Consider the following 14,593-nt stretch of genomic DNA (forward strand, 5'->3'; position numbering starts at 1 on the left):
GAGGCATACGAAAAACTGCAACGATTCAAGTGGACAGGAGAATCGGTGGATGTTTATGCTAATAAAATCAAAAGATTGGCTGGACTGGCGGGATATCTGGGAAGAGGGCTGGAACATACAGCCAAACTGGCATTCATAACTGGATTCCCAGACGATGTATCTGTGGCATTACAGCAGCTACCGAACAGAGAGAATGGATGTCAGCAAACTGATACCGACTGCACGGCTTTTAGTCAGCAAAAGGGTCGTAGAAACTCGGACATTGGCCGCAAGTGCGCAAACTAATGAGACTAATAAGGGAAAGAAAGAATCAAGCCTTCAGTGCTTTAGATGTCAAGGACCGCACCTAAAAAAAGATTGCACAGAGATCCCTAGGGCCAGGGCAACATGCTACAATTGTGGAAAATTTGGCCACATTGCGAGATATTGTCCTCAGATTCAGGGAAATGGGCAAGGGGGAGCTTCTGCGCCGCAAGCTACCCTAGCAATGAAATGAAGGCGCGATACTGGCCTCTTCCTATAATAGAAGTAGAGGTGAATGATTCTGTAATGACTGCACTTGTCGATACTGGGTGCACCACTACTTTAATCAATTCCAAACTTTTGAAGGGATATGGAAGGAGCGGTACAGTGAAAGCAGTTGATGGGAGGAATATAGAATGTAAAGGAGCCAGACAAGTGGAGATAAAAGTCTGTGGAATGCACGTAAAGGTGAGGGCAATCTTGATGAATCACATCGTTGATGGGATCGACGTCATAATTGGAATGGACGTGATTAATGAGCTGGGAGGTGTAACTATAAAGAAAGCAAAAGTGAAGTTTGGAGATATACAATGTGCCGTGGCTGCCCATCAGCTGAATGTTTGCAAAATCGAGGATAAAGACTTTGAAGCAAACTTCGATGGAGATAAATGGACAGTAAGATGGACATGGAAGGGAGAGCCTCCAGTATTGCAGAACAAAGTCCAATATTATAAAAACTCTCTGGAAGGCGATAAGAAATTAGAATTCGAGAAAGAGGTGGAAAGATGGATATCGGATGGTATTCTGTTACCATGGAAAGGAGAAAGAAAAGGCGTGTTGCCATTGATGGCAGTATTTCAGGCCACAAAAGGGAAAGTTAGGCCAGTGTTCGACTTTCGTGAGTTGAACCGTTTTGTGGCGTGTCATACAGGGAGCGACATAATAGATGTATGTGATGAAAAGATAAGAAAGTGGAGACAGTTGGTAGGAGGGACCGCAATAGTGGACCTTAAGTCTGCCTACCTGCAACTACATGTGGCAAAGGAACTATGGCAGTACCAGCTGGTCTGTTATAAAGGAAAAACCTATTGCCTAACACGATTAGGATTCGGACTTAATGTCGCACCAAAGATTATGGCAGCCATTTTAAAAACAGTATTAAAGAAAGGAAGTAGGACGAAAGAGGCCACTGATTCATACATTGATGATATAATGGTAGACGTAACGAAAATATCAACACAGGAAGTTGTGGAACATTTGAAGGGGTTTGGGTTAGCAACAAAATCTCCGGAATCCCTGGACGGAGGAGCGGCACTGGGCCTTAAGCTATGAAAAATAAGATGGGTGCACTAATGTTCAGGAGAGGCAACGAGATCCCAGAGATGGGAGGAGAAATTAGTAGGCGGGAGCTATTTTCGATCTGTGGTAAATTATTGGGGCACTATCCAATTGCTGGATGGCTGCGATTAGCATGCAGTTATGTGAAAAGAAGAGCAAATGGAATGGATTGGGAAGAAAAGGTTGATTGCAGAACCATGAAAGTGATGCAGGAGGTTCTAGCTGAGGTGAAAAAAGAAGACCCTGTTAATGGCGCTTGGCACATACCTGAAGTGAGCACAGGAGTCGTGTGGTGTGATGCAAGCAATGTTGCAACTGGCGTGGTTGTCGAGATTGGCGGTGTGGTGGCGGAAGATGCAACTTGGCTGAGGAAAAGTGATGACTTTAATCACATTAACATAGCTGAATTAGATGCTGTTCTAAAGGGTGTCAATTTAGCTATCAAATGGAGACTGACAAATATTGAAATAAGAACTGATTCAGCCACTGTACTCAGTTGGGTGAACTCTACTGTGGAGGAGAGTGGCAGAATACGAACAAAGGGTGCCGGAGAAGTGATAATAAAGCGGAGATTAGGGATGCTTAGAGAGTTGATGTCTGAATTGAAACTGCAAATAAAAGCAGTGTTTGTGCCTTCTGAAAGAAACAAGGCAGATGCGCTAACACGGATAAAAAAAACAGTGGTTAATTGAGAAAGAGGAGGCGCCAATATGCTGTCTTGGAATTGGAGAAATTAAAGAGTTGCATGACATGCATCACATGGGAGTGGAGAGAACATTATATTTGGTGAGGCAAGTGGATCCGAATGTAAAACGGGAAGAAATTCAGATGATAGTAAAGAACTGTGTTCGGTGTCAATCGATCGATCCTGCCCCAAATATACATAATCCTGGGGAAATTGGAGTTTTAACAAACTGGACGAGACTAGCTATTGACATAGCACACTACCGAGGGGGAGCGTACTTATCAATAATTGATTGTGGGCCAAGTAGACTGGCGATATGGAAGGAACTGCGAGTGGAAGCCGCATCTGCAGTTGCAACTGAATTAGAAAAGGTGATGCTTGAACGAGGTCTAGTAAGGGAGGTGATAATGGACAACGGCACTGTTTTTCACTCAGAAATCTTTCAGACGATGCTAAAAAAATGGAAGATTAAAAGTTATTACAGGGCAGCCTACAGACCTGGAGGAAATGGCATTGTGGAGTGACATCATCGGACCGTGAAAGCAATAGCTGAGAGAGGAAGAATATCGCCTGAAGAGGCCACATTTTAGTACAACATGTCCCCTAAGGTCGGGCAAAGAGATGACACAGTACCACATAGAGCAATCTTTAATTACGAATGGAGGCATCCTAGAGACATGTCACCGGAAATTAATGATCAAGGACCAGCCAGAATCCAAATAGGAGAAGAAGTTTGGGTGAAACCGCCTAATGCCCGATGCACAACGCAGTGGGGAAGAGGAGTGATAACAGGAGTGCAATCCCCAAACAACTTAAGTGTCAATGGAATGCCACGACATGTTTTAGATTTAAGGTGTGTGGTCCATTTAGGTGATGAGGATGGTGGTACTGAGCCAGGGAGTGATGAAGATGAACCGGTGCCGATGCAGAGACCGCAAAGAGAACGCAATGCGCCGATCTGGACACGGGATTATGAGATGTGAATGATCTTTAATGATTATGGGAGCGTGTAGTAACAAAAAAAAACTAAAAAAAAAAAAATCGTGCAAACCTTTTACCACTGGCAACGCCCGCTTCAGAGAGTGAAAGAAGAAAGAAGAAGAAGAGAATGGCCACTGCGTCTATTTATAGACTAGAGATCATGGGAAGAGTATGCAAATAACTTTGGACGGTTTTGTCCAATAAAAAGCCTGTATTTGGGAGAGAGGGTGTCTTTTTTGTTTGGCAGAAGCAATCGCTGTCAGAAGTGCATTGGACTGCAGGATTGAAGAGTGAAGATTGAGTTGTGGGGTCATTGTATTTAACCACAGGGATTAACTTTACATTCCGAGGTTTCGTATTTTTCGTTCTAATGGAAAGTGTTTTTTTTTTTTAATTTTATTGTTGTAAATTTACTTTTAACTGGAGTTTAAAGTACGAAACAGCAGAGTGTAGAGTTAACCTCTTTTTCTCCTTTGCCAAACATGGCGACTTATGCACCTGAAGTAAGTTGGAGATTACATCGACTGAAACGTTGTGCATATAACACTCAAGATGAGAACAATTAATCCAATCCAAATAATATAAACAATCACACCTGATTTCAAAAATTCATGTAATGTTGACTTTTAGTCAAACGCTAAAATGTTTTCAAGATTTCTGTTGTTCAAATAATTTAAAGATTATTGCATTATAAAAAAAGGATTGTAACATTATGAATAAAACCAGTGTATACTCACAGTGCCATGTAAACTTTGTATGATGGTTTGTATTTGAGTACAAATCTCAAATCGTCAAGGGCAGAGGAGTAATCTCCTCGAAGGACATAAAGAAAGTGACGGTGCCAATAAGCATCCAAATATCCACGTTCTGCTTTAATAACTCTGAAAATAGTTGACAAAGTACAAAATTAAATAAAGAATTGCCTAAAAAATACAGCGTTAAAAAAAATATACAATATTAAAATAAAAAAAATCAGAAAAAAAGTCGATCATTATAAAAAGTGATGAAAGAAAGTACACCATTACATAAAAAGAAAGTCGAAATAAAAGTATGCTATCAAAAAAAGAAAGTTATACACTATTAAAAATGGAAATAAAATAATAGTTAAGAAAGGAAAGTGGAAACCAAAATTACAGGATAAAAGCGTAAAAAAAAAATCTTCAAAAGTACACAATTAAAAAGAAATTTGAAACGAAAACATAGTTTAAATAAAATGAAAGTTGAAATAAAAAAAAATTTAGCATAAAAAGATCCATCCAAAAAATTACACTATTAAAGTGAGGAAAAAGTTAACGATTCAGAGGGAAAGTCGAAATAAAATATTCTCTTCAAAAGGAAAGTCAAAACAAAAGTAAAGTAGAAAGTACAGGATGGAACGATGAAGTTGTCGTTCTAAAGAAAACAACAGTGCATCTTTATTTTAAAACTTTTACTGATAAAATCAATTCAGATAACTTGATTGTGTAGTAGAGCTGACATATATTCAATTTAGCCTCCTTCAGCCTCAATCACTACCCCGATATGGGTCCAGAACTGGGAGCATGCTTTTTCCATAAGCGCCAGCAAGAACTTGGCGAATACTCAGCGGATGGCGGCGATCAGGCTGACATTGGTGTTGCAGGAAGTCATGTTGGTGATGTTCTCGACGTATGACCAAACGAAGAGGAATGGAGTTCAGGCCAGGGGAGGAAGGCGGTTAAGGGTTAGTAAAAGAAGGGTACAAAGTTGTAGCATTCCTTCTGAAGCCAAACTTGAGTCTCTTTGGACTTGCGGACCAACGCCAAGTCCTGCTGCCACACCCAGGGTCTGCCAGCGGCCATCTGATTGCATCAGGGATAATCACACTCTTTAGCACATCCAGGTACACTTTGGTATTGACTTTCAAGCCTACTTTGAAGACAAAAGGTAGCATAATGTGGCCCTAACTTGAAACCACACCAAAAACCATAACTGTGATCAGAAATTTTTTCATCATCATCCTGGGAACGTTCCTGCTATTCGTGGCAATCAAGCGATGCATTTTGAGGATGATAGCAATGGTTCTGTTGTCATAATTTGGATTGGCAGAGAGCATGAGTTGTACAGCGGCGCATCTCCGATCTCATGTGTTGAACATTGTGTCACTTTCAGACATAACAAAAGACTCCTATCGCTCTTGAAATTTGTACACAACTGGCCAACGAGTAGATGGTCTATAACAAAAAAAAGAAAATCGGTTTTCATCAAACGGAAATGGAATAATGTCGTCTTTTCTAGAGCGACAATTTATCGTTTCACTCTGCACATTGTTAAAAATCGTAAAGGCAAAAAAAGTACAACCTTACAAAAGTAATGGTTTACTTAGATTACAATAGCTTCATTAATTCTGACCTTTAATCTCACTAAGGACAACTGAAGACACTTACCAATGTTCCCTCACAGACTAGAGAAGGGCTCAAAGTTTGAGAGATCAGGGTTCTAATAGGGTTCGTTTAATTAGTTCCCTAGAGAGCATTTTGATTTTATTTTGTGTTTATCTGACTCAAATTTTGTTAGAAGATGGAATCATCTTTAATAGTACTAGGTTCGTTTCCAAAAGAAAGCCACCTATTTTTTTTTTTTAACTCAAAAAGTTGAAAAGCTATGAAGACGGGAGCCGTATCATTAAAATGAGCGACCTTTTGTGCTTTAGACTATATTTTTCTACATAATCACCAGTGACGTGCAGAGAACTTTTCATGGAAAGTTCTCCAGTGAAAAAAAACGATGTCTCAGTGGGACACAGGCCTATAATACATTCTTCTGAAAAGGGCACTTTTAAAACAGGAGTAAAAGGGGCAGGTACTGGAGCACCCCTAGTACCTTTCCTCATCTGCACGTTCCTGGTCTCCACCATTCTCAATGCATTTTTGTCAGAAATTCAATGACACATCTCCTCCTCTTATGCGCGTGCATGACAGGGGGTTGCTTTTTTAAAGTCTCACACTGTCAATATCTGTACAGAGAAATGAACATTTCAGATCATGAATGCATAAGTTCAGTCATCATGACAATGCAATTTGAAATCATTGTTGATCCATTTGGTTATACAGTGTATAATGCTCCAGTTTCGAGCGGGATTTAATGTAAAAGATGGTCATACACTTTTTGAAGACACTTATTTTTTTTTCTTCGTTTTGATGTTATGGCGGAGCATTATACACTTGAAATCACCGGAACAGCACGTAAATTCTCTTCTCTTCACCATAACACCAAAATGAAGAAAAAGAACAAAAAATTCACGGACCGGACTTTCGACCCTGATGAGGCTATGTACTAGCGAAATATCGGACTTACAAAAAAAATCAGTAAATAAAAATGATTTTATCATTATATTCGACACTTCAAAGTTTCAAATTCCCATTTAAATTTTACTTTAAAAATAAGTGTGTTCAAAATAAATATATATATACGCATACATAAATATATATAGCAAGAGTTTTGTGTTTACTATAAGCTTTTTAAGCAAATATTACGCAAGTATAAATTATGTAAAATATCTCCATGAATGTAATTACATGTAATAGTTAACTAAAGATGATCACCCCATAAGAAAACAGAAAAAAAAAAAACTAATAGGGAATTAATTAAAATGAATGTTTAAAAGAATATGCAATTTAGCTAGACCTTTTGCAGATGAATGCCATTCCACGACCCATATATAACAAAGTTGTATTTCCTTTTTAAATAGTAGAAAAAATTTTTTTAATATGAATATCAATACACACACTAAAAAATTTACAGGAGTATATATATATATATATATACTCGGGTTTTTTTATATTCAAAAGTAATGGACTAATGAATTCAACGAGGTTGTTAGATAGTGCTCAATAAAAAGAGCTGATAATACTTGTTTATTGTTATATAAACATGCTCACATCCCGCTGCTACAAATAGCCACTTGTTTCAATCAAACAACAGATATCATCAGGCAGCGACTTGACTATTCAAAAGTTCAATGAATAACCAGGTTATTCATTGAACTTTTGAATAGTCAAGTCGCTGCCTGATGATATCTGTTGTTTGATTGAAACAAGTGGCTATTTGTAGCAGCGGGATGTGAGCATGTTTATATAACAATAAACAAGTATATATATATATATATATATATATATATATATATATATATATAAAAGAAAAAAGAAAGGACTTATGAGTTCATGCATTCTTATTCTCTTGCTGACATGAATATTTTGCGTCAATATGATGAGTTTTGCTCAGTGACTTTAATTTGACCAATAACTTTATTATCTTCTCTTTTGTTTTTTTGTTTTTTATTCTTCCTTTTAGTTACATCTATAATTAATTTTTGATTAATAAAATTAATTTTGTGTAATGATGTCGTCTCTGTTGTTTTCGCATGTGTCCGTCATTTTTTTTTTTTTTTTTTTTTTTGACCTGTGTCTTGAGAATTAAATTATCCCATCCCTATGCTTCATTGTTTCAGTGTCATTATTGCTACGAATTCCGGGGGATTTATGTATCTATTTTTGTTTTTAATCAATTTATTGCATCATCGTTTTTCCGCCGTTCCCAGCGGAATCGATATGCATCGTAACACAAATAAAAAAAATCGATTATAGCCTGGCAGCTGACGTAAACAGTTACAGTATGTCTGGCGCTAATCAAACAAAAAACACTCTGCACACTTAACGTGTGTTTTCACAGTAATTCGGAATAAATAAAATCGCTAGACTTAAATATTTAGAGGTTTATAAAGAATCGGAATCGGGACGTTAGTACAGAAACGGTAATTGTATCGAAATCGGGAAAAAATTGGAATCGTCTCAACACTAATATATATATATATATATATATATATATATATATATATATATATATATATATATATATATATATATATATATCATTCGTCTGCTTTCAATAAAATTCCACCAATTATCTCCCTTTCATGCTTTCATTACTGAATCAGTAACAATGGGAGTCGCTGAGGCGACGTGGTTGCTATGAAAACCAGTCATAAAAAGCGTCCCTCACCTCCTTACATATTTTCCCGAGTCTGAACACCAGAAAATTGATCATAACTTTTGTTTTACTGAACAAAAATTCAAATTTTCTTTTTCAGACTATAGCTGAGAAGGTGATCTATAAACTGTAATAATTGTTTGAAATTTAGTTGAAAAATGAGTGAGCGGTGAAGCTTTAAAACAGTTCTAAATGCCTAAAACTGGCACTTAACCATATATTCAAACACTACCGTGTTTGAATGATAGTTACATTTAATTGACGAAGTATGGAATAAGGGCACCGGAGGCCGAGAAACATAAAGGGGACACATTTCAAGCGACACCGGTTGACTGCTAAAGCAGTGTTATTTGTAAACCAAACATACACAATCTGAATTGTTTGTTTTATCCGTTGATTTTAAATATTAGCACTCTGTTATGTTACAAACACGGTTAGTTTATACACTCTAATACAAAAATATTTATAATGTTTTGTAAAACATAATTATTCTGCTGGTTCAAGATATATCTACAGTCCCTGCTGACCAGTTTGAATCACTTGTAGCTTGTTGATATTAATATACTATGAAATAAATTATAAAACTAAAGAAAAATTTCAAAAACCTTAGATTTAAACCACATATATAAAAAAAATAGCCACAAGATATACCAGTTTGTGTTATTTTTTAATATCTATGATGAACACAAAATCTTTTCATGAATTGAAATAGCAAGAAAAATGAATATGAGTTCATTACATAAACATTCCTTTTCAATCTGATTCGCATTCAAGGAAAACTAAGGTACAACTGTGCCATACCACGTGTGCTATGCCCTCACCGAGTTTAAACCTGTTTAGCAAGTGCACCCTTTTACTGTAGAGGTATCTAAACGCTGGAAAAACTTCTACTCTAATAGTTTCTTCTCTCAGGCTGCTAGACTTTGGAATCCCCTCCCTGTTACATCCTTCCCTGACTGTACTGACATGCAGAAGTTCACATGTAATATAACCCAACATTTCGCTTATCTCCTTTAGCATGGTCCCAAATAGTAGTCCCTTATGCCCAGGTGGCAATGAAATGAGGTGCATATATGAATAATATATATATATATATATATATATATATATATATATATATAAAGCTGAACGTCTGTGTGTGTGTCTGGTCACGAATAGGCTCCTATATGGTTGACTATTATAGAAAACTGATCACATATAATGATAGAAGATGTATTGAGACACAGGAATGGGTATGTTTGATCTGGCATAATGATGATTCATTAAAAGTGTGGAGTCTGTGTACGCGCCTGGTCCACAAAGTATGGAAATAAAAAATTTAAAAAAACGTTTACAAGTGTTTTGATATAGATGTACATAATAATACTTTGATAAGTATGTTTTAACTTAAATAGGGATGATATAATAAAATTGTAGGGTCTGCGTTTGTGTCTGACCTTCATAAAGTGGAAATAGGTACAAACTTTAATAAAGACTTTTCATATCTATCTGCGTAAGTATACTTTGATAATTATGTTTCAGTTTGAAGAAATATGATATAATAAAATTATGGGGTGTTCGTTCGCGCTTGACCTCCATAGAATGTAAATATGTCATAAAGTTTAACAAAGTTTTTTTTAATATAGATCCACAGAATATTGTGATAAGTGTTTCAGTGTGAACAGGTATGGTATAATAAATTATGGGGTTTATCTATTTTAGTTTTACTTTCATCATATTTTGCTTTGGTTTTGATACTCCCAAATTCGAAGCTATCTCTTTACAACCCTTCCTTTTCATAACCTATCATACTTTCATAAATCAGAGTCCATTTTCTATAGGCTGTTTTTTAACCCAGTCAACGACGGGTACTTTTTCTAGTATATATATATATATATATATATATATATATATATATATATATATATATATCCAGGGTAAACAGTTACATTTGGTCGCTACAAACAGCCATTTGTTTCTGTCAATGAGACTTCGTCAGGTTACCCTGAACCATTCGACGCTATAGAAAAAAAGAAAAGACTGAGCTCAGTCTTTTCTTTTTTCTATAGCTTCGAATGTTCAGGGTCACCTGACGAAGTCTCATTGACAGAAACAGATGGCTGTTTGTAGCGACCAAATGTAACTGTTTACCTTCGAATAAATAATATAAAAAATATTTAGCCCTTGTTATCGAGCACTATCTAACAACCTCATTATATTCATTAGTTCCTACTTTTGAACACCTCAAGACTGCATTTAAATATATGTGTGTGTGTGTGTGTGTGTGTGTGTGTGTGTCTACCCAATGTGGCTCAGTTGTGTAGAACTTGTAATTACTTTTTGCATGACTTACTTACATGTAGTTTTGTGAGGAGATAGAGTTATGTATAACGTTGTCCGGGAACCAACACGTTGTAATCTCAATCGCAAAGGCGACCAAAAATAAAAAAGAATTTCAACTGACTTTTTTTGCTGTTGGGGACATTTATTTCCCCATCGTTACGACCGTAACGTCACCCACGTCTCGAACGTGATCCTGAACGTTATTCATTCATCTAATGTGATCTCGAACGATATTCACGCTTTTAACGTGATCTCGAACGTTACTCCTGTCTCTTATGCGATCTCCTTTTGAAAGTCTTTTATTTTTCCAAAAATATTATTATTCTTTTTAAAGTAAAAAGGAAAAATACAGATTTACCTAACTTTACAACAAAAACAAAATGGCGACGAAATAATATAAAAAAAAGGATAAATAACATCCTTTTGTTTTACTTACTTTTCCAGATCTTCAAAGGATCTATTGATTTCCCCAACCTGAAAAAAAAAGTAAAACAGACATCGACTTAGTTCTGCTAACTTTAGTGTATTTGCTACAAAAGTCATCATCATCATTGTAATTCTCGTCGTCGTCATCATCATTTTACTATCTGTTTTCCATGTGGGCATGTGCTGGACGGCTATTAGAAATTCCAATTATATATATATATATATATATATATATATATATATATATATATATATATATATATATATATATATATATTAGAAGATGTACCCGGCGCTATCTGGTATTAAACGTAACGTTAAATTCCTTGAAAATGAAGTAAAAAAAAAAAAACAAAGAAACTGAGACATGTGCATGCGAGTGTGATGTTTTTTCTAAAAAGTTCACTTCTTGTAAGTAAAAAAAATACTCGAGCTGAGATTGAAGCCAAAACCTAATGGCAGTGAGTCAAATGCGATAACCATTAGGCCAGCTTGACACGTTCTTTAAAAAAATTAAAAATTCGTTGAGTATATAGGTTGAGAAGTATTCCCTCACACACACATTCTCACTTTTATAGATATACTAAAAGATATACCCGGCGTTGCCCGGTATTAAACATAACGTTAAATTTCTTTAATAAAATGAAGTAAAACAAAATAAAAAAGAAAAAAACTTACTTGAGACATGTGCATGCGAGTATTATGTTATTTTCAGCCGATTAGACAAAATGGCCGATTCGGCGGAAGGACAATTCAGTGTCGACCATGCGAATCACATTTTTATAAAGACAAGAACCCAAGTTTGCCCAGCTGGTACCGGAAAAATATCCAGTAAATAAAACGTTGTTTAGTAAATCGTTATTTTTTATTTATTTATTTATTTATTTTTTGCATTTCCATAGACCAAACATGGATATAAATATCACTAAAACATCCGCTGGGTTTTAAGCTTCATTTCGGTACCTACCTTGCCTGGCTGAGATAAACCGCGTCACAGACAGACACACACACACACACACACACACACACACACACACACACACACACACACACACACACACACAAGGAAAATTTATAATAAGATTTTATAATATTTTTTTTTTAATTATGAAAAAATATATTATTTTAACTGGTTTTGTAAAACTCTTTTAAGCTAATCATTTTCTAATTAATTTTTTAAGGATTAAAAACTTATAAAATATGTTTAAGTTCTTTTTTTTTTAATTAAGAAAAACAATATGAAAATATAATCTTGACTGAAAGTTGTTGTTTTTCTTTGTGTTGTGTTCGAAGTTTTTAATGTTTGTATCAATTTTAATTGTTTTTTTTTTAAGGAAAAAAATCATGTTTTTGCAAAAGTATTCTATCATTAACTTTTTAAGTATCAAAAACTTTAAAATATTATTAATTTTTTTTTAATTAAGAACACAATATAAAAATATGAATTTGTTGTCTATTTTTGTGTTGTGTTTTAAATAAACACGGTTATTTTGAAGCGTTTTTTTAATCAAATTAATTTTTTTTTCTTTTTAATAATTTTATTTCAATTTAATAAAGAAAAAATATCTTCGTTTACTGAATTAATTTCAAAAATATTTTAAAAAATTGACTATAACGACTAAGCGGATTAGCCACATGCCATATCAGCTATGCCGGATCGGCCAAGCCGAAACGGTCACACCAAATCGGCCAGGACGAAACATACCAAACTCTTCTAATATAATCATTGTGGACAATTTATAATTCAATAATCCAAATGGAGACTATCAGTTGACTCCTTATAATATAAGAAATAAGATGATACTTTTTTTAAAATGTCGTTATGAAATGAATATTAAAATTTGAATTTAGAAAAGCCAAAACGATATGTACTTGAAAAAAGCCTGGACTGAGGCGAAAGCTTGCTTTCTATTTTTAACCCTTTCTTACCTGAATTATGATTTAAAAATATTTATTGTTAATTTTAGTTAGCTTAAAGGGTAGTGATACTATGACTGTCTTCAAATTGGAAAAAAAAAATTTCAATAAAAAAAAGAAATACTGAACTAATACAAACAAGGCGTGTTTAAATCAATTCGTACTTTATTTAAGCCGTAATATTAATTTATTTACGACTGAACGGATTAGTTGAACTAGGTCATACGAGGGGTGTGCAATAAGTAATACCCCTGACCCACTTCCTATAGCAGTAGAGCAAGGAAACTACTTTATTTAAGCCGTAATATTAATTTATTTACGACTGAACGGATTAATTGAACTAGGTCATACGAGGGGTGTGCAATAAGTAATACCCCTGACCCACTTCCCATAGCAGTAGAGCAACGAAACTTGGCACAGTTATTAGTCTTTTTCTACATAGGAACCACCCAGAGTTATGCATTTCTCCCATCATTTGATGCAGATCTGGAGACCGTTTTTGTAGAACACCCCAGGTTGGTCCTCCAGGTCATAAAGGGTTAAAGTCAAACAAATATTTCTTTTAATGAAAAAAAAAAGCATATAACGGTTTGACTTTTCTAATTGTAATATTCACTTTTAAAAAAGTGTCATCTTTTTTCTTATAACATTGTTACGTGAGCCGCGTGCTTGCATTTAAAGAGACTTTAAAAGTTCTTCAACCTAAACATCCCAACGGATTGCTACCCATAGAGATATTTACATCGCCAGGAGGTAAAAAAATGATTAACAAAAAGAAATCGCTTGAAAAACACCGTTCGAGGCGAAAGCGTGCTTCATAACTTTAAACATAAATAAACATTTCTTTTAAAGAAAAAAAAACATCATCTCATTTCGACTTTCTTAGACTTCAAATTATAATACCTCATGATATATTTGCATGCATGCAGTGGCCCTGCTGTTGTAACAGCGTTGGCGACCGCGGCTCTCCAAATTGTATAGTTATGGTGATCTCGAGAAGACAAATAAAGACGACAGTTTCAAAGTTGCTTTCCGTCTTGATTCGGGGGTGTATGTTACTCCTATGAGTTAAAAGCTGTAAATTTCTACGACTCGGCACGGTGCATACAGCGCCTAGCTTTCCCAAATGGTCACCCATCTAGTCCTGGCCAGGTTCATCGTTGCTTAACTTCGGTGATCTGGCGAGAACCTGTGTGTCAACATGATTGTGCCGTAATTAATACATTATTATATTACATGATATATTTATTAGTGATGGGACGATTCCAATATTTTTCCCGATTCCGATACAATTACCGATTCCGTACTAAATTCCCGATTCCGATACAATTACCGATTCCAATTCCGATTCTTTATAAATCTCTATTTTCACAAACATAAAAACACACTTGTGAGGGGGGGGGGTCTAGAGATTTTACTCTTACTTGAAGTTTAAATCAATAAATATTTATTATTTTATTATTACTACAAGCAGTGGAAGATATTTCTTAAACCAAAATCAAATAAAAAAGATAATTTAAGAAATCGGTTTTGGCATCAGAAAATATGCTCATAACAGAATCTTCATCAGAAAAATGCATTTTCTTTTTCTTTTTATGTGGTGTGATGATGGCAAGGCTTGGCACGTCTTCTTCAGATGTTGGTGAAGTATAAGGTTTAAATGTCCGATACAGT

At 35.2% G+C, this 14,593-nt stretch overlaps 1 protein-coding gene across 1 annotated transcript in view; it reads right to left on the minus strand.

Moving 5' to 3' along the window:
- The window catches only part of LOC145254614 (uncharacterized), a 1,033,347-nt gene that overhangs the window by 261,850 nt on the left and 756,904 nt on the right, over positions 1–14,593 (minus strand). The window contains exons 30-31 of the mRNA XM_080113229.1: positions 11,013–11,050; positions 3,985–4,128 (exon numbers count right to left, since the gene is read on the minus strand). Of these exons, the coding sequence (XP_079969355.1) occupies positions 3,985–4,128; positions 11,013–11,050 (182 nt within the window). The remainder of the gene's footprint in view (positions 1–3,984; positions 4,129–11,012; positions 11,051–14,593) is intronic.

The sequence above is a fragment of the Euprymna scolopes genome, chromosome 3, assembly GCF_053919585.1.
Source record: "Euprymna scolopes isolate OS-2025 chromosome 3, ASM5391958v1, whole genome shotgun sequence".
NCBI classification, from domain to species: Eukaryota; Metazoa; Mollusca; class Cephalopoda; order Sepiida; family Sepiolidae; genus Euprymna; species Euprymna scolopes.